At 40.8% G+C, this 20,931-nt stretch overlaps 1 protein-coding gene across 1 annotated transcript in view; it reads right to left on the bottom strand.

Annotated features, from left to right (window-relative positions):
• Positions 1-19,837, bottom strand: part of jam3b (junctional adhesion molecule 3b) — a 49,341-nt gene extending 29,504 nt beyond the window's left edge. Inside the window, exon 1 of the mRNA XM_005947795.3 lies at positions 19,668-19,837. Coding sequence (XP_005947857.1) covers positions 19,668-19,809 — 142 coding nt within the window. The 5' untranslated portion in view covers positions 19,810-19,837. The remainder of the gene's footprint in view (positions 1-19,667) is intronic.
• Positions 19,838-20,931: the final 1,094 nt, after the last annotated feature.

Below are 20,931 nucleotides of genomic sequence, written 5' to 3'. Positions count from 1 at the left end.
GGTTCGGTTCGATACTTTGGTGTCACGGTTCGATATTTTTTCGATAACAAAAAAATGTTCATGCCTTTTTAATTTGTCATTTATTAAAATTATAAATATATATTTTAACTCAAAAGTACAGTTTTTAAATTTAACCCTAACCCTTGTGCGTGTTTTTTATTTTGACAGCGAATGCGCACCTGCGGACCACTTATGTGCAGCCCTGGTTATTTAGCTCGTCATATTGCAGCCACAGAAATTCTTTTGTCCATGAAACCATAAAGCTGCACTTTCTTTTTGCCTTATAGTCTGATTTGTCATAACTTCTCCGTTTTGTGGTAAGCTTTTCTTTGGCTGTCACTTCTTCACCCTGACCTGTCTTATTTGGCTCAGCAGAACTAAAATATATATCCTGCTGCTTTTACACACGCACTCACATAAGCTCAGCGATTCTCTGCGCGATCAACCTCTCACATGTTTAAGCTGCGGGAGATTTCACTTGTCATGTTTGCATAGTAAGCTAACGATTAATAAGACGATGTCAGAGGAATTGGTGCACAAATTATCATCACTCACAGATCAGTGCTGTCGCTCTCTATACACAGTTCGCACGATTGCAAAGTGAAAGCAAAAAACAAGCGCAAATTCAAACGCGATTTCAATATGTCACATATTGACAGTGGCTCACCGATGCCAATGACATAATTACCCAGCTACATTTCTGAAAGAATGCAAAAGCATTGACATATATTTTTCCTTCCTACAATAGCCCGACGGGCAGGGCAGAGATAGATTTTGGTAGCCCGACTGGAAAAATCGCTAGCCCCGAGGACGTCGGGCTAGCGATTTTGCGAGCCCTGTATCTGATTGAGGAATCACTCATCTTTGGAAAAGAGAGTTTATTACAGAGAAATGGCTCTTTCCAAAATAAAAGCTATACTATCCGCTTCTTCTGGGCTATATTCTCAGCAGCATATTAAACATATCAGGTCCCCATAAGGAGAATCATGTGCTAACGGCTGTCTAAATGACTCGGGTAAAGTTTGTAGCATGCATGCTTGTTGTTTTTGTCTTTGCACTAGGATGATGTCGGCGTAAATGTGCAGTCATATTCGTTGTGTTCCCACTAGTGCTTCAGGTTAATCTCGTTGAAATGACCTTAACGCCACAACACGGCAAATCTCCGTTAACGAGCTACCCCTGTCGCCCGTGCATGGGGCTAGACGGCCAACACGTTAACGAGCTAACTGCGCTAACACACTAGTTCCCACCCATGTAATTGAGCATTGCAGTGGCACATCCAACATACTGTTTTACTTTAGTCCATGACTCGCTTACCTTCAGGGTCATACGTCACATGAAAACCAAAATAATTCCAAACGCCAGATCTGAATGAGGGTGGGGGAGGTTCATTCCATGTTGCAAGGAGAGCTTAACTTCTGTCTCGCTAGCTTGCCCTGCGCTCTTCCTTCTGACGATGCTGTCTGTGTTGAGCGCTCAGTGGATCTGCGCTCGACAGTGCAGCCTAGGCGGAGTAGTCGAACGCAGATTCACTGAGCGCTCAACACAGACAGCATCGTCAGAAGGAAAGTTGATAAAATAAATTAAAATGTTTGTATTGTTCGATACATATGCGTACCGAACCGAAAGCACTGTATCGAACGGTTCAATATCGATACGAATATCGTTGCACCCCTAGTATATACATTATAATATAAAACCCAGAGATAATGTGCCTGTTTTTCAGAGAGTACAACAGGAGAGATCTTGTGAGGTAAAATTTACCTTGTATCTCAGTGCTCACTAGTTTTTACATTAGTGGCAGGCCCCTGCTTGCCTTTGCTTATACTGAAAAACAAAGCCACTTCTGAGAGCTATTCTCTTAAAACCTAAGAATACAGAGAGCACAGATGTGTGGCTCCTAAAATATTCAACATACAAAAGCAAAAAGCCAACAAATAATTTATTGAGAAAATAAAAAAACAACAGCAGTAAGCAATGAGAACAAAAGCCATGTAAAGTTGATGGTGCGCCTCAGTATATTATATATTCCTTTTGTGTGAGGTGAAACAGAAGGAAAACAAACAGCAAGCCACAGTCCTCTGTACAGCCAGCGCACTCCACCCCAAAGTTGAACCCAGAGCCCCCTCGCAGCTTTTCATGCTGGCCCAATCTATTATGAGCTAGAACAATGATCTTATGGTTTCTTGAGCTTTTTGGCACACTTTCAGAGGAAATATTTATATCGCTTTGCTGACAAGCCTCTCGAAACGGCCTCCGTCCAGCTAGCGCTCAAGTGTAATGAACCCCCACCCCCAACTTCCCCCTCTACCACCACCGCCCTGTCCTTCCCTTCCCTTGTACAGGCTCACTCATGTGGAACTGAGTGACTGTACAGTTTTATCCCTTATCATCAACACTCAAGATCATCAGTGTTCACATCTGTGGGCGGTTTCCTTTGGGGCGATTGCTATCATGGTAATGTTCAGTGAGAACTGCTCTGCAGAGAGGAATGAGCTCTGAAGGACTGCTATGATGTGCTGCTATCTAACCCAAAGGCTCCAATCAGATCTGAGTAGAACAAGCCTTATGAATGGAACTAGACCACTTCTGTCTGTTCTATTATATTGTTTCCCTTAGATTATTGAGATGATGAATTTAAGCAGAATGAGTTGTTATCATGGCTTATAAGGGCTTTGCCTGCTGGTTCAGTGCAGTAAGTCTGTTCTATTCTACGTTCTAACTTGCAGTTATTACTAGGGATGGGTACCGGTAATGGCACCGGTTCTGACATAAACGGTAGTAACCAGACCGAAAAGCAGCGCACATTTTGGTGCTTTATTTCGGTGCTTTTTTTTTCCCTGAGATGTCATACACTTTGGATTCTAGCCAATCATTTTACCTTTCCGAGGATAGTAGGCGGACCAGGTACGTACTTCTTTTAGAGCAGAGCTACAGATTAAAAATGCCCAAGGCGAAGCGGTCAAAGTCTGGCTGTACTTCACAGCAAAAGATGCAAACTCAGCAGCCTGCAACAAGTGCTTTAAGCTGATACTGTGCAAAGGAGGTAACACCTCGAATCTGATGAAACACCTGGCGACGTATAGCATTTTGTTAAAAGCCGAGAAATGCGCCGTATTTGATAGCTTGCTGCGAGACCTCACACCGGCACATCTACTGCGGGTGTGGTGCCTGTTATCGGACCCGGAGTTAGCAACATCCCCCAAAAACCCGAAGAGGAGAGTCCTGGCCCCTAGCCCTGCCAGTGTAGCAGAAATGATGAGGATGATGATGCAGCAGCAGCCGTTCTTCTCTGCGTGAGTAGCTTAATGTTGTTCGTGTGTAATTTACGTTGAGTAGGCTAACCACGTTATTACATTAATGCATGTAAGGTGAACTAGCAAACATCATCATAGCTACATGCGGCTGTCTTCTTGTTTGATGGCAGATACTCCCTTCACCCTGGCCAAAAAGGCTAAAATGACCAAAGAAAAAGTGGAAAACAGTTAAACATGAGAGGTTTTTGGACAAAGTTTGTGTTTTTTCCATTGTTTAAGCACTGCTTCCAGCCAAGAGTGATACCATATATGCCCCATAGCTGCAGAAAAGGCTAACATTGTTATCTTTTTACAAAAAACAGCTGAACATGAGAGGTTTTTGGACCAATTTTGTGTTCTCCATTCTTTAAGCACCGGTTTGAGCACCGTTTAAGCACCGGCACCGTTTCAAAAGTACCGGTTTGGTACTGGTATCGGATAAAACCTAAACGCATACCCATCCCTAGTTATTACACAGGTAGGTTATCAATTCTAACCCACGACTGAGTCATTCCATAGTTGCACTGAATGTGAGCAAAAGCATTATCATTTTTATCGCTCTGAGAAGAGACAGAGATACATTCCACAGGGTTTGGATTTCATTACTGCATCGAGCGGCAGATGTGTGCAGGTTTTTGTTTTTGGATTTCCATGTAAGAACACCAGAAAGTGCATTATAAGCTGCTTAGGAATACATTTCTGATTTCTTACCTATAGGGAAAAGAGATTCAATTTATTGTTGCTTGTTTGCTTTTTTTTTTTTAACTCATTCTCCTCGTATTAGGGGCAATCGACTTTGCTATGATTGTCACGAAGAGCAGACTGATCATGAACGAGGCACGTGTTCCATACTCGGCCACAGTATGCAGGAGAACACTAAGTAGTTACGCATGACGCAGGCAAAGACAACAGGTGACTGAGGTCACCAGCTGTCCTCTATTCTTACCATGAAAGTACTTTTAGATCTTTGCTTGTCCATTGTTCCCAGGACCAGTAACTTGCTCTCCACTCACGTGCCGCACACCTTAGGACTTTCCTATGCGACTGTATACACAGTGGCATAGTTCATGTAACAGCCTGGAAATGGAATGGATGTCACGAAGCGGTCGGTCGCTGGACCGTCTGTTGCTTTTGTCTGGTATTTCCCACGGAAACCCATCAAGGATTCCTCCCTGAGCAGGTGATGGAAGTGCTCCCTCAGAGTGGGAGCGAAAGGGAGGGGAGTGGCCAGCAGCAGGAGGCTCACATGCTTTCTCTCCCCAGCTGTTGTTTAAGCAGCATTCCCTGTCGCCCAGCTCAGCCACAGCCAGCCTGTGCAGTCTATTTGAGTGTATAGTATGCCTTTGCACACATTTGTTGTCTGAGTGGGCTGCTCGCTGGCAAATTCTTGCCTGGGTTGCACACTTTGATGGCAAAGTATTTAGTTTAGTTTTTCTCTCTCTCTCTTTTGACCATAGGCATATGACATAAACAACTGTCTCTTGAAATGAGTACCAGTCAGGGTTTGCTTGCAGCTCTGTGTCGTGCAGAATGGAATGTTTTTGTGTTTCCAGAATGTGCTGTATGACAGCAGGCATCTCCACCCTTTTAATTAGAAGTGATTTCAGATTGAAATAAACAATTTTTAGATTTATGTTGTGACTTTTTTTGCACTGGTAGTAGTTTCAGTGTTTTAAAATGTTATTGGTCAAACATTTTGACAGACAACAATTAATCACTTTAATCAAAAGCCAGAGCTTTCCAAAGACTGTTCTAAAGAAACAATGAGAACATTGTCGTTCTTTTCCTATGGATCATAACCTTGTCACACTGCTTCCTTCATTTAAAGTCAAAAAATGTGGGGCAGTCCCTTCAATACTGCCTGCCTTTCAAAGCTCATTTCACCTGTGACCAGTCATTTCCTACACAGTGACGTACTTTTGGCGACCTCACATTCTGCACTCCTCCTCATGTCCGCCACGTTAGCGCTTACTAAGGAACAACAAAACAGTCAGAACAGCTTCCCACGGGATTATTCATCATGCAGTTGTCACAGTCTGCTGTACAGGAAATCTTTGTGAGAACGTAAACCTTTGCAGCAGTCATGTTTTTGACCTCGTGACTCTTTACTTGACTGTTTGACTTTTCGGGGGGGGGGTTTGTGTGTATTTTTTTATTTTTCTTTGTCACAATCAGCTGACTCTCTCTTCTGCCTGGTGCTAGAGATTTAAAATGTAAACAACAATCGAAAACGCTAAGTACACTTAACAGCACATGGAGTTTGTTAATAGCCCCGTGCAGAAGTATTGCTGTATGCTGTAGCTAGATGGCATATATCTGCTTTTAGTGCTAAAGAAGGGCACTTCATGACTGAGTTGTCTGTTGAAAGTCCTTCAGAGTTCTGTGAAATAAATTAGAATAGAATAGAATAATCCTTTAATTGTCCCACAAGGGGAAATTTGGTTGTAACAGCAGCCAAAAAGACACATATACAAACAAACAGTACACAGAACAGAAACATACACAATTTTTCTTACATATTTACATTAAGGACAATGGTTACTATATACAGAGTATTGTACAGTTATTAAATAAAATAAAAATAACTACAGATAAGAGGCAAACCCAGGTTGTAGTGCGAATCGGTTGATTAACTTATTGCAGTTACAGCGCAGATGTAAACATCTATGTTTGGTGGGAGCAGTTCTGATTGTACAGTCTGACAGCTGCAGGGAGGAAGGACCTGCGGAAACGCTCCTTCGTGCATCTAGGATGCAGCAGTCTGTCACTGAAGGAGCTCTGCAGTTGTACCCATAAATTGTACCCATAATAAAATATTTGAGTGTTTTTAAATTGTAGAGAAAGAAAAGGGTGCTATTGTCTCCAGCAGTGATCGGACATACATCATTACATCAGTCTAACTTCTTTTTCCTGCATTCAGTCCTCATCTGCACAAGGTGGCTTTTGTTCAAGGAAAGCAAACAAATGCTAGCTTAAAGGAAGCTATTGTTGTAACCATAGACTTTAGAAATACTGTTTTATTGAACTGATAGCATCTTGATTACTAAGCTGAACCCAGCTGGGAGGCCCTGTTAGAAGACTATAAAAGCTTCCACGTCGTACATTTTTGTGCCACAAATATTCAGGTGAATAGTTCAAGACATTCCATGTCAGTCGTATTGTCTTTTAGCATCCATATTCAGCTACCGTACAACAAAACATACTATTTTGCAAAATAGCATTTGACAAAGAGATCTGATATTGGTTCATCCTCGCAGACAGTATGTTCTGTTATGTTCTGATCTATTCCTTTTAGTTCTGTGTTGTTCTGGCTTTGCCTTACGCTGCTTGGTAACATAACATATTATTGTCAGCATCGTTATTATTTCACTTCACTTGTCTCTTGCCAGCTCAACACATGACACATCCACAAACATGTGGGTGTGGAGTGGAGAGAGTAACACAACTAAATAGAAATAACAGACAGCAGTATGCAGTAGTAGACTCTCAGTTTGAGCTGAATTGCTGGATTGTTACTGGCTGAAAACCCAATTATTGTACAGTATCAGAAAAGGAGAATGTCAGCTTGGCGAATTACATTAAAAATGTTTCTTCATTGGCTATATTTGTTTCTGTTATAGGGTTTGAAGATACATTTTGGTATTGTTAAGGGTTCAATATTGAGGAAGGGTACAAGAGGTGATCGAAGAATAACCACACTGATCCGGCCGGGTGAAGTCAAACGATGATTTAATGCACGCGTGGGAAGATCACTGCGTACGCAGACAGCAATTGATGATCTTCCGACTTAATCAAAGCATAAACAGATATTTTTATACCATCAGGGCTTAAATTTAATGACGCCCCCTCAACGTCAGATCCATTTCATACATAGGTCAGATCAAAACCACAATGACTTTTAACACAGTTTAAAAAGAACATTGTCTTCGTCTTCACGGCAGGTACTTCCTGTCACTGCCGGATGCTCGCTTATCATCTTGACACATCAGCAGCAGTTCTGCGACAAACTGCTCTTTTGCAACCCCGAGCAAAACATGATTAAACTTTCACCTATAAATGATTCTCTCTAACTGAGTGTGTGTGTGTGTGTGTGTGTGTGTGTGGTTTTTGTGGTGTGTTGGTTGTTGACAATGTGGTGTGTGCACCCTATTTCACCTCGCCGACTAGCTCCTGACCTCTCACCAGACAGAGAGACAGAAGCCACTCTCATATATGTAATAACCGAACTGAAACTATGTATATGTCATCTACTAATAAATGTTTTAATCAAGAACCTCTACTAAAGGCTTAATACAAGAATATGAACTTATAAAGATAATAAAAATAGACCTGATATAAGTGTTTTGTAAGCATGTATTGCAATTCCTTCTATGTTCTAGTTTCCCTCAGCATGTATCACCTGGACAGTCACGCCAGTGAAGCTTAAGACCCTTAATGAACCGAACATCAACTCAAAATGAAGCACAGATATGCAATGTGTATAAAATAGTTATAACTGCATCTGGAATACAAGGTTAATATGATAACAGTATGCATAAACATCTTAAGGCCATCTTAAAGCTATCTGTTACATTGTTAAAGCAATGATCATACTGCAGATTATATTGTACTGGTAAAATACTTTTGTTCATCCCCACAGTATATTGACATTATTAAAGCAAAGCAGTTTCTCTCCTGATGCCAATTTCTTCTTCCATTCTTTAATTGACTTTAGAATACATGACATTTTTTCTCCATACTCGCCAAGTGCGCCTACTTGTAGGGTATGATTAAAAAAAATAGCACCGGCCTGTTGCCTAGGTCTCTGCTTTTTCCATAAACTGCATTTTTCTTTATCTTCTTTTGTCTTACACTTCAATGCAGCCTTAAAATTTATGGAATAAACGGAAAGCTGCAAGGCTGGGGGAATATTCTTCCAATGAAAACAGTCAGAATTTGAAGTCAGCATAGTTACACAAATTTGGCACGTCCCTAAAAGCTACATCACAAACCACCCTTTCATTTTAGCCCACAGCAGGCATCCTTCGAGCATGCAGGAAGTCAGGCAGATTAAACCTTTTGGACCTGCTAAGTCAACACGTCTCGGTTGCATGGTGTTGTGTTATTGTTCCGTTGTCAGTCGAGCCTTAGCTCATCGTGACCGGCTACGGGCGGGGCCGTGAATTTTGTGTATCGTTGCACCTCTAATATATACATATGTAGTCCAGCCTTAAGGTTTAAAATTAGCCATATTTTGATATTTTTCCCCTTTCTAAAAGTGGTGATTTTTGGTCATTATATCAGGCAAGTGTGCATTCAGGAAATAGTTTCATTTTGTTTTCAAAAGAACCAAAAAGTGGACACTAATAACACTCTTGGACCATTTGAATCTGATTTTAGAAACCACATAATACCTAAACTGCTAAAGTTATGAACAAAGATCCTGGACAGACAAAGAGAAAAGCCAACAGTGAAGCAATCGTGGAGGTTTTTCAGTTCTCTCACCTCACTTGAGCATAATTTATGGCTATTAAAAAAAAAACCTAAACAATAAAACTATTTTGCTGTTAGCTTCCTTTATGCAACGGCTCTGTCACTAGAAACCAATGCAGTAGCGATAAAACACAACTGAACTAAATAAAGTGGCTTAATGAAAACTGCACCTCAGTAGCCAGTATTCAGTACTGTATATGCTTACACGTGCCCAAATCATTCATTGCAGGTGTAGGGGCGTTCCTCGTTAGTCGACTAAAACGAGGAAAACAAATTTGACTAACTGACTAGTCTCAAATAAAGACTCAGATATCAAGTTAAAGCTGAGAACCATTTAATGCCAAAAACTCTCTAAACAAAGGCATTTGATACGTTTTATCGTCCTTAGTTGGTGTAACTTTGACATGGAAAATCGTTTGGAATTACTGCTGCCGCACGTGGAACCATTTGAAGTTGCCATTTTAGCTATGATAATGACAAAGGAAGTGGAGCACCCTCATTAAAGGAAATGAGCAGATAACCTCATCGTATTGAAAAAAGCTGCTCTTATACAGGATATGAGGTTTAATGTAGACAAACTCTCAATTTAGTCTAATTACTACAGTTACAGGAAAAAATACAGGAAATTCCTTAAAACAGAAAGGCTGTGAAATATCTACTAGCTCCTCCTCTGCTTCTAATTCTTACCCCTTTTTTCTTCTTCTGTTTCATTTAGTTCAGTTTAAGGTGGAGTAAAGCATTTAAAATTGAAATTTAATATTTACAGAACTCTTGTAAGTGCTTTTTGGGTGGATAGCCTTGTGTAATCTTTTTTTAAGTTCAGGAGCTAGAATTACAGAATATTCTCAGCTTAATGCTTCGGTCTTATAAACCTGACCATTTTGAACCATCTGTTCCATTCATGACGAATGCCTGACAAACTCCTGAGTCATAGTGAAATCCACACAAATTGCTTCTTCCTTTTCCCCCTCCATAGCTTTCCGTGTCACGGAGACGAAGCAGAGCCACATGCAAAGCCCCCTCTATGGGAGCTCAGCCGGGCCAGCCACCATGTTACAAACTCGTCACCTATGTCTGGCATCCTGACAAATATTTAAGGCACTCACTTACCCAAAGTATGCCCTGACACACATGTGGCAACAGCGTTGTGTATACTGAGCTTCTGCTCAAGCATAATTCAAAGCAAAGACCTAAAAAGCGAGGCTGATCCAGGCATTCATGATCCTTTGTGACATAATCAGGAAATTCCATTCATGCGCCTACATATCAACCATTTCACTTTCTTTAAATATTTATTTTACTTTCATACACCAACACTTAGACCCAGGGTAGATTTTCCCCACACTTCATTTTTTCGTGGATGCTGAGAAAGATTACACAGATGAAGGTCTCTATCATCATCATCATCTTTTCTGACCCGAAAAACCACTGGTGTACAGAAATCGATAACATTCAGATCAATGCCATTTGGACCGCTTTCTACCACAAGGTACTTTGGTAAGCTCCAAAGCAGCCAAAGAGTGCTATCAATTCCAGTGCAGCCTCAACATATTTATCACTAAGTAGCCCAGAAGGCATAGTGCTCACACCATATGGCCACATGGTCTGGTTACAATCTGTCCACGCTATCTGTCCAGTCAGCTGAACGCAAACTGCACTTCTGTCAGTGCTGGTGGGCTTTGTACAGCACCACAGCTATTGATCACAAATAGATACAGCTTTTGGAATTTGCATTAAAAATATTGTTTATGTTTTTTAGACTCCTATGTGATAACTTGGAAAGATCGAGTCCAGTCTTCTGTACAGCAAGCAGCACAAAGACCGAAACCAGTGAATTACTGTGGTAACAAAATCCACCAGCATTTTAACTTCACTTAATGACATTTCATAAATTTCTGGTTTCTAACCTCTTCGATTCGGTATTTTTCTGATTTGAAAATATTTCTTGGCTCTGAGCGGTTGCCAGGCAACAAGATGAAGCTGCATCTCATTGAATCTCAGAAAATAATAAAATCTAGACACTCTATCACATCCTGTTGCCTGCCTGTTTGTTGTAGATTTAGGAAACAAGATGTAAGAAAGGTGCTTTTTTTGTTTCATCTGAAGAGTCAAAGACCGTTTTCTGTACTTGCGGTCAATCAAAGTCCTTTCAGAAGAAAACTTCAGCCCTCAACAGGAATCTTTAAAGTTGGGACAGTTATTCTTAAGCATCATCTTAATTAAACCCTCACTTCAGTGATTACCTACGCTCTATGAAACTGACTCGGGAGGAGTACAACATTCATTAGAATTAAACATTAGAACAATATAAACTTTGTATTTGTAATGTATTGTTATCATTTTATTACATTATTAAAGCACAAGGTTCAGTTAGCAGTTCACAAAAATAAATACTTTTACTTTCTTCCTCTGAGTACATTTCTGTACATTTTTTAAATTTTTACTTGAGGACAGAAGTTGAATCAGTTCTTGAACTTTGACCAGAGTATTTTTAACACAAGTATCTGTACTTCTACTTAAGTACAGAATGTCTGTACTTTTGCCACCTCTGGGATTCTGCATTATTTTAGGATGAACTTGAGATCGTGTTAAGAATTTCTGCAGATGACTGGATGCTGAACTTTGACCTTTTTACCTGAAGTATTTATGTCCTAATGAAGTGACGTTGGTGTAAAACAAATATTTTCTAGTTGCATCACTACTCTCTTTCTCTGTCACACGCACTGAAACACTTTCCATCCCTTCATATGTTGTTATGATGAAACTAATGTAATCTGTATCTTGTAATATGTAACTTAATCATCACAAATGACTCATTGGATGAGTTCCAAGTATTTAAATCCCCTCACAGGAGACTTAGCAGTATGGGAGAGCTATACCGTTAAGTATGATGCTTCTACAAAGTGTCTTTTTCATGACACGGAGACTTCTAACCACTAAGAAGTGATTCGTTTGTCCTTATCATTTAAAACGACGATGCTGGACGTTGTTCTAACATTGTTAAACTGCCCAGTGTGTAATGAATAACCTCATTTTTAAAGCTGAAAACGTCAAGGTCCTGGTCTTGCCCACTGGCTGACCCACACTGCTGAGCCGGGCTGTTTAAAACTCACTTTGCAGTGCCTCCAAGTGGATGCCACTAACTCCCATGAAATCCTCTGATATTTAGCATCACTACTAAACTGACTAGACCAACCCCAAAGAATTAACATTCACTTGATGTTTTAAACAACAAATTACAGTACAGCCCAGGATTACTAATAAAGTCCAGCATTTCTATAGTGTTTAAGGCTTCTATCTACAGCCATTTATAAATAGTGGTAATGTTCTGTTTTGGGACCACATGTATATCTGGAAAGGTATGATGATGCTGGGAGTGCTTCCCTACTCATGCTTCCAAACATGGAAACCTTGAGGTAGAGAGAGCAGCAGCAATGTTCCTGTTAAAATGAAGTTTTCCCTTCCCACTGTTGCCAAGTGCTCACTTATATTGATTGTATAATTGTTGGTGTTTCTCTGTATTAATGTAGGATCTTCTTACCTTACAAAATAAAGTGCTTCAGGGCAACTGCTGTTGTGATTTGGTGCTATACAAATAAAATTGAATTGAATCAGCTAAGCAATTAGCTCACATGGGCAGCACTGAAATCAGATGGTTATTATTGATTGCTTTTGATTGTGGTCTGAGCTTTACTTTCATGGCCAGCCAAACTAACCCCATGTTAGATGCCGCATGCTTTTATTTAGACACCACATGTCTGGCAGGTGCACTCAGATCCCCATTCAACCTCCACAGAAACATCACGCAGGCCTGATATTAGCCCGGAGGTGGTGGCTGGAGGTGTAGAAACCTCCTTGTAATTACAGACTAACAGATGTGAGAAAAGGAAATGAGCTTTAAGCCCAACTGCTTCTGTGTAGCAAAGGGAGTTCTTGCTGTAATAACACGTGCCGGTATACTAGTCTTAATTACGGCATTGTTACCTAGCACAGGTGAATGTTCCATGCATGCAGTCCGTCATCCTGTCACCTTATTCTCATGTTCCAAGCAATAACAGAAACTGGGGAACTTCCAAAAGCTCTTTACTCAAAACAGCCAAACATCATATTTCATCCCCGGTACAGCTTGTGCTGAGAGGCACAAGGTCATGTTCAACATTTCTGGAAGCTTTAGTTAGAGAATTGGGAAACCCCAACTCAACACAAGATAACACACATTTATACTCTCACACAAAGAGGTTAGGATCTCAGCAGAGCTCCCTTAATATCTAATGTTATTTTTGTGGCATACATCATCAGATGAGATGAAATCTTTTTTAATTCACTCGGAGAATAACATTTACAGCAAACAGATAAAAAACAACAAACAGATTTCTTTAAAGCCATTTGGTTTATCCTGTGACATCTGAAGTCTCTCTGCTTCATTTTCTTTCACGTGAACACTTGTCTACAGCCCCACCACATTCAAAATTTAGGGTTGATTTTAAGATTTTAGTTATCTATCATTGTTATTTCAACTGTTGCTCTTATATTATATCATTTATGGAACTGAAAGCTGAGAGAACTGAAGGGACCACATAGGGCTGCACGATTAATCGTTAGAAAATCGCGATCTCATTTCCAAATGACAACGATTTAAAAAAAAAAAAAAGACGACGACAATTGTACCGCATTTTACGTTTCATGCAGATACGTAATCTGCACGAAAACATGCGCTCACTCTTCCTGCTCAACAAATGACAAGGGCGGAGCCTTATACCACGTGATACAGAACCTGGCTGCTAAAATTGGCAGGGAAAAAACAACGGAGAGCACGTCAGGGATGACGAGAAAGTGACAGGAGAAAATCCGTCCCGGTCAACCACCCAAACATCAATAACGGGAACCTTATACAGCGCTTCCCTATACCCGTCGAACCCCCGCAGGCACAAGAAATTACGGAGGCTATTACTTATCACCTGACCAAAGATATGGCTCCCATCAACACTGTGCAAAACAAGGGATTTAGGAAAATGATCAACACCCTAGACAAACGCTACACAATGCCGTCCCGCAACTATTTTTCTATCGTTGCACTTCCTGCTCTATACACGCAGTGTCGAGCAACGGTGGAGACGGAATTTCAAGCAGCAACGACAAAATGTGAGACATTTGTTGTTTTTATGTTCAGTCTCAACTGTTACGAAGTTGATATGCAGTTAAAAAGTGCAATAAATATTTATACTGGAAAAGAAAATCGTGAGAGAATCGTGATCTCAATTCTAAGCAAAAAAATCGTGATTCTCATTTTATGCAAAATCGTGCAGCCCTAGGACCACATTGGAACACTATTAAGCTACTGTACATGCACGTTTTGTGCACAGTTGATAGTAGATGTGGTTTTGAATGAACTGTGATCAAACACCTGAGGTTGTTTGATGACGCTGCCTTGTAGCTATTTTTAGACAGTAATTGCCCTTTTGTTACAGCCTGGTAAACAAAAGATGAATCCAGAGCGATTATCTGGTTATGACTCTGAGCAGGAGCACAGCCTCCAGCTCTTTCCTTTCCGAGCGCAAGCGGCTCAGCCACATGTAGTTCACTGCCTCTTCCATGTCATTAATGAAACCCCTAATCACTTCACTAAGCTGACAGCATCCCAGTGTTTGATCGATAGGGTCCCTTTTGAACTATTGATGTACTCCAGCAGAATCCAGTGAACACAGGAGCAGGAGAATAGCCGTGGTGTTTCCTCCCTACACAGGCCATGTGAACAAAGAGAGATAATCAAACAGGAAGCCTGTCTTCTGCCATCCTTAGCTTTGGCAGCCAGTAAGGACTCATCTTGGAGATTATCCTGTTTATCTAAAACACCCTAAACACCCGGTAATAATGTCTTGTCAAAATAAACAACCGATTAGCCTGCTATCACAACAGAGCCATAACTTCCAAAACTCAATACTCCACAACACGCAATTTTTTTCTCATGAATGTCTCCCTTGTCTAAACCTCCAGTTGAAAATAGGACCATGCTGACAAACAAAGCCAGAATTTTTAGATTCCTTTTACCCACCGAGGCCATCAAGATTTTCATTTTGTTTTGTTGGCGAGCATGAGCTGCCTGGAGGCTGGTTCTCATGCTAGTCTTACTGACATTTGAAGTATGCACATGCTTTTTCCCATTTTTGGAACATTATGTTTACCTTTTAAACAGAGCATCTTCAACGCTCAGGTACAGTGAGAATAAATGTGAGCAGGACAACAAGCCAAATCCTTCTATCTGTCAAGCTAAAGTGGATTTGTGTCTCAGAAGATGTTTGATGAATGCCTTCAACTAACAATATTGGCCAGCTTTCTGTCCTCCCCCTTTCTGCTCTGCTGATGAGCTGGGTGAGGTCAGCCGGCTCATCAGCAGTGGTCCGTTGTATCTCTAAGGAAAACAGGTGGTTGTGATTGCCAGTCGGTGCTCATGTGATGTAAGGCATTCTGTCTACATATGTTTTCTATTTGGTATGTTGCATTTGCTAATGCGCAGTCAGGTTGAGGAGGGATGCACATATTTCTGGTTATGCTGCTGTTCAAAACACCACGACCACCACCCACTCGTGCACAGTTGTTTCAGGTCATTCCACACTAAGATTCATGTGGCACTCCCCCATGTAGGGATTGCACAAATATCCCCTCGACTTACAGGAATGAATTGGGATTTTTTGTCAAGATTATTACACAACTTCCAGTTAGGCAACAAGCACAAAAATGCATAATTGCTTCCTGGAACCATGATGAATGTACTGGTATTGCACCTCTCACTCAAGGGTGTGGAGCGACAGACTCTCGACTCATACCAGGCAAATGCTGTGTAGCAAGAGACTCCTTTTGGTTTGTTTGCCCCGTTTTACTCTGCCATTAGTAAAATGTCAGACTGTATCAGACTTGTCCACAGGGGCCACAGCCATGCCATTCAGAGAGCGCTCCAAACATTTGCTCACAAGCTTTGGGTGGGGAGAGAAGCATCTGACAGCAAGCAGCTTGTACGGGAGCTACTATCAGCATTCATCTCAGGGTGCTGCCACAGTCAGAGTCCTGCCGTGACAACTGACAAATAAAGAGCCAAGACTTTTTTCTTTTCACAAAAATGTTTAAATAGCATAATGGGGTCGAATTACGTGTGGCTTAGCCCATGTTCAAAATTGTCAGCTGTTCAGAAAGAGACTGCAATACTTCAAGAGTGAAGGATGGTTAAATGAGCCTCTAAAACCATCTGCACGATTTCAGTCTCTTTCCAGGTAACAACATTTACATGAATACAATGTTTGTGAGTGAATTACGAGGCTGTAGTTATGTAACTTAAAAATGCAACAATTACGTTTGGTGTGTGTTGCTCTGCACAAGTGTTTCTTATAAAAGTGAGCCTGTGATCTCAGAGTTTATATTGATACGAATCCACTTTGAGCATCTTCCAGTTCCACACATTTCTTGGCTGTGCTGCTGGCAGGAAGGTTCTGGCAGATGTCTAGCACTTTCGTTGGAATATTTTACGTGAAATGGTTCAGGTGGAGCCAGCAGTGGAAAACGTCAGTGCATTCCATTAGATCAGATTGGAAAGTCTGCTGTAAGCATGTGTACTTAAAATAATGATGCCCCTCGTCTTTCCCTCTGATGTCAGATGATTGGGCTGATATGTGCAGCCGTGTTCAGCCCGAGCTGGGTTTAGCGTTCGCTTGGCTGACTAGGGCTGTGTGGTCATTAGGATGATAGCTACCCAAAGAATGCCACGAACAGAAAATAACAAGCACATCTCACAGAGACAGATAATAACACTGAGCGTGACCAACAGCAAAAGCAGAGCTAGTGACACTCATTTCTCACTGAGTTCTGCTCAATTTTAAAACTTCAAAAAATAAATTGGGAGCAGAGCTTTTTCAACATACAAGAAGCATTCTAATTACAGTCGGTACCTATTAGGAATCAAACCCTTTCAGTACCAATTAGTAATTCATAAGATGGCTTGTGGCCAGATTGTCTAGCCAGATTCATTCCTTTTCTAAAGACAGTGGCGATGCAGGCTGGGAGCCACTGAGACCACATGGCTAAGCCCCGTCCAGGCAAGACAAAAGAAATTCTTCAGTCTTTACCGGCTCACTGTCCTCCCCTGAAAATGTCAGTTGTGCTGCCTTGTCACAGAGTTTTCACAAGGGATCATTCATTAAGAGTACTGACTTTGAAATATATTGTAAATAAATAAGTAATCCAGCACACAGCCTGGAGGTATGTGCTGAGAGCACGCCAACAGATTTCACTGCTGCTCCTAATTAAAGCAAAGAGAATAAGCCCAGTCACACACGTGCGATATCACAGGAAAGGTTCTTATTTCTGTACCCTTTGATCAATATGTCTGTTCACATCTAAGGGGAAAAACCAGCAACCCGTTTCATGTCACGAGATTCTTACCAAGCTCTCAGGCATTCACACGAAAACAAGGTTTCCTGAATCATTTACACATCAAATTAAGTACATTTTGTTGCATTTCTTCACCAAGCTAATAAATAAAATAAATAAAAATGAGATTAAGGAAGGAATTAATGCCTACGACAAGACAGATACATATCGGAGATGCAGTCAGTTTTCTATAAAAATCCATCTATCTAAATTTAAATTGTATTTTTATGTTGGGATGGTGAGAAAGAATTTTTTTTAAAGTAACTGCAGCAACAAATATTTTGTTTCCTCACTGTAACACCATGAAACCAGTGGAGCAAATACATTTCCTGTTATTACTATACAGATTTTATTATTATATTAATTATAGCCTAGTCACCTAGTGACATCATTTGAAATAGCTAGCTAGCTATAACAAGGTCACAGAAACTAATTTCAACATTTGTTGGTAAAGCACCAGCTTGTAGAAAGAAAACAACAGGAGGCAATTTGATTCAGGAAAGCATCCTGATGTCAGCCGCCACGTCGTTATCTGCTTTGCTGTCTACTTGTTCCACCTCAGAGAAGAACTTTGAGGCCCTCAGGAGCCTGCCACTCCTTATTATTACTTATTATTACTCCTTATTACTCCTTCACACAACAGATATGGGCGGGTCAATCTAGATATCGATAGTATCGATACCAACGCTGGTATTGTCATTAGATCAACGCTTTGTCTCTATCCTCCAAGTTCAGCATGTAGCCCACTGAATTGTGTTAAATTAATTTTTAGTAAATATAATATAAACAAACATGCACTATAAAAAATATAGTGCATGTTTTATTTATATCCTATAGCACATTTATAGAACAGAAGTTGAGCCAAAGTGATTTATAAACAGGCACATTTACTTACTTCCACTGGCAGTGGGTTTAACATGTTATCTGCATCCGAGGAGCCGTTTCAGCCATCAAACTTTTTCCCACTAGACATTTTTTGAACAGTAACTTTCAATCGAACTGAACCTCAGAGACTGGCCTACCATTTTCTAGCTTCATAATGACTTTGCTCATTGGTGTGTGAACCTTTTCACAGAGCACAGTATTTGTTATTGTCCTTTCAGGATGCTTAAAATGTGTTTTTCTGGCTGTGTGGAACAGACTGTTGGATCTGTTCATCTTTGTTTTGGTTTATTCTTGTCTGCTTTGTGCTTCGGGGTCTGCTCGTTGGAAGACAACTCTGTTTAATTAAGTTTCCAGTTGCATTAGATGAGTGGAATATTTACTGAAAATCAGACTCAGACTTGTTAAATAAAATGTGTATGAAGTATACTAACAATTTTTAGTCTAGTACTCCCCCCCAACCACCACCACGCAAGCGTAAAACACCTTCCGTCTACAGTAGCACCCTGAACTTCAAGGCCCTTCCCCACGGCTCTGAGCAAATAATAAATTTTAAATTTATGTAAAATCATATGAATGAATATGACTTATTTGTCTTATGACAAATATCGTCAAACCGTGTGAGGAACGTGTAAAGGAACTAGGAGCTCGCGCATGAATATTTAAACAAACCGCTCCGCTCTTACAGGTGTCTGTTTTTCTGTTCTAGGTATCGGACTGATAAAGTTATGAGGACTTTCAGGTGAATACGGTTAGCATAAAAAGAATTAATTTTATTTCGGCTTTGTCGGTTCACCAGCCGTGTCGCGGTTTGAAAGCGTTGGAGTGGAGGAGAAAGATGATGAGGAGGGGGGTGGAGGACGCTTTGCTGGTCTGCCTGGCTCCTCCCGCGGTCAGCCTGCTTTTATTCCGCTGTAGGAAAAATCCGTTATCTCGCGTCAGTACTTCCAACATCATCACCGCAGCTTCAAACCCGCATTAAATAGTTAACGGCACAAGCTACGAAACCGCCTTAATTCATGTTTAATTTCCCAACGAAAAGTTTGTCTTCATGCTGTAGAGAAACTTTTTCAGAGCCAGGACACGCGCGCACAGAAAACGTGTCGGCTTAGCGACTCCAAATGTGCCGCTAAACCTAAGATCTGAACGTTCAGCTCAGACAGCCCTGCTTTCCTGATGTGTAGTTACATGTAGATATATCTGTCACTCCTGTTAACGGCGGCATTATTCCAATAAAATCAATACTTGAGAGTAGTCTGAGCGATGTTTTTCAGTAACAATGGACGCTTCAAACAATCACTCCAGCCGTGCATTTGCCAGACTCGCGTTGACATTAAGTTAAAAATGGCGACTATTTTGGTCACTTCATTAACTATATTTACTTCACGTCGAAGAGACCGAACTCGCTGTCAGTCTGGTTTAAGTTTAACGTTAGTTGAGTCTACACGGTTACTTCTGAGGCACTCTCTTTTCCACTTACTGTTGGTGTAAAAGAAAAATCGACCAAACAGATGTAGTAGTGGATGGCATTTGGCGGCCACCTTCCTCGAGCGGATAAAAGACAAAGTAGTAGTCGGTTAAAATATTTTTTGCACTTACACTGAGTTGAGAGGAGAGTCAAGAGCCAAGCCAGACGTGTTTTCGCCATCTTGGAGTCGATGCAATGCTCTATTTGGCTGACTGTACATGCGCAAAGTAGACTGAAGAGCCTTGCTGGGGATGGAGAGAGGGAGAGAGACATGGAGATAAACCGGAGAGAGAGAGAGAGCGCGCCAGGGAGGAGGAGGAGGGAGGGAGGGGGGAGGGGGGTTCTATTATATTAGGTTTCCATAGCTACCGAAAGCATCACTCACACAGACTAGAATTTATAGTTGACACAATGTGGGAGGCCCTCACTACTGGGCCCATATGCTGTAGTTATGGTAACTTATCTGCAGTTGCAGATAAATAGGGTACCTCTGCCTTCTGTATACTGTATTGCTGTGTACAGCATTTTGACTAAGAAAATAAAAATATCAAGTTTCCTTGACTACATTAAAAATTTGGTAATATGAGTACAAAAACACATTGACAGATAATAAAGGCCAGCAATAAAACATGAATCTGTAAATACTCTTTCAGTTCTAGAGGAACATGAATCTGTAAATACTCTTTCAGTTCTAGAGGAATCTATCATGTGTGAAATGCTGAACTTAACACTCTGTTACTGTGGCCAATAGTATATGGCCGGCTTTAATTAAATATTAACTTTACATGGCCAGTCCTGCTCATACCTGCTTTCAACTGTCATCCCATTGACAGCTGCCGTATCACCTTGTTCACATGAAAGAGCAACCCCAGTCTTGTATGTCATGTCTGTGATGACAAGTGGTGCAGCCTGAAAAATGCTATACGAACTGTTCCGGTTCGTTCAAACTGTTTCACAACAGCAAAAATAATCTCATATACTTTAAGGTGCTTTTGTCTTTGACAGGATCAACCAACATTTGTCAGTGATAGATCTCATAAAAGCCTCGTTTAAAATAAGCACAGTGCTCACTGTGTACATCATTACTGCAGCAATTATATCTAAATATAGAAGTATGTCTAATAATGCTAGAATGCATTTGAATTGTATTACATAACATCAAAATCTGTAATTCAGGCAATATTGTGGTATGAATCAGGTGTAGCTGTTTCAACCACACGCTTGTGTTCAGGCTCTGCTCTCTAGGTTTGTATTTGGAATCTGTGATGATGTAGCATTAAAACTCAATTATCAAAAAAGGGGCAATCAAAGCTTCTCAACATTCCATAAGCTGTGTTTGTAGACTAAGGGAAACACCAAATAATGTGTACAAACCCTCCTAACACCAAGATTACA

The sequence above is a fragment of the Haplochromis burtoni genome, unplaced genomic scaffold, assembly GCF_018398535.1.
Source record: "Haplochromis burtoni strain Fernald_Lab_line unplaced genomic scaffold, NCSU_Asbu1 Contig_24, whole genome shotgun sequence".
Classification (NCBI taxonomy): Eukaryota; Metazoa; Chordata; class Actinopteri; order Cichliformes; family Cichlidae; genus Haplochromis; species Haplochromis burtoni.
Note: the sequence above shows the minus strand (reverse complement) of the source record. Positions and strands in the feature narration are given on the sequence as shown.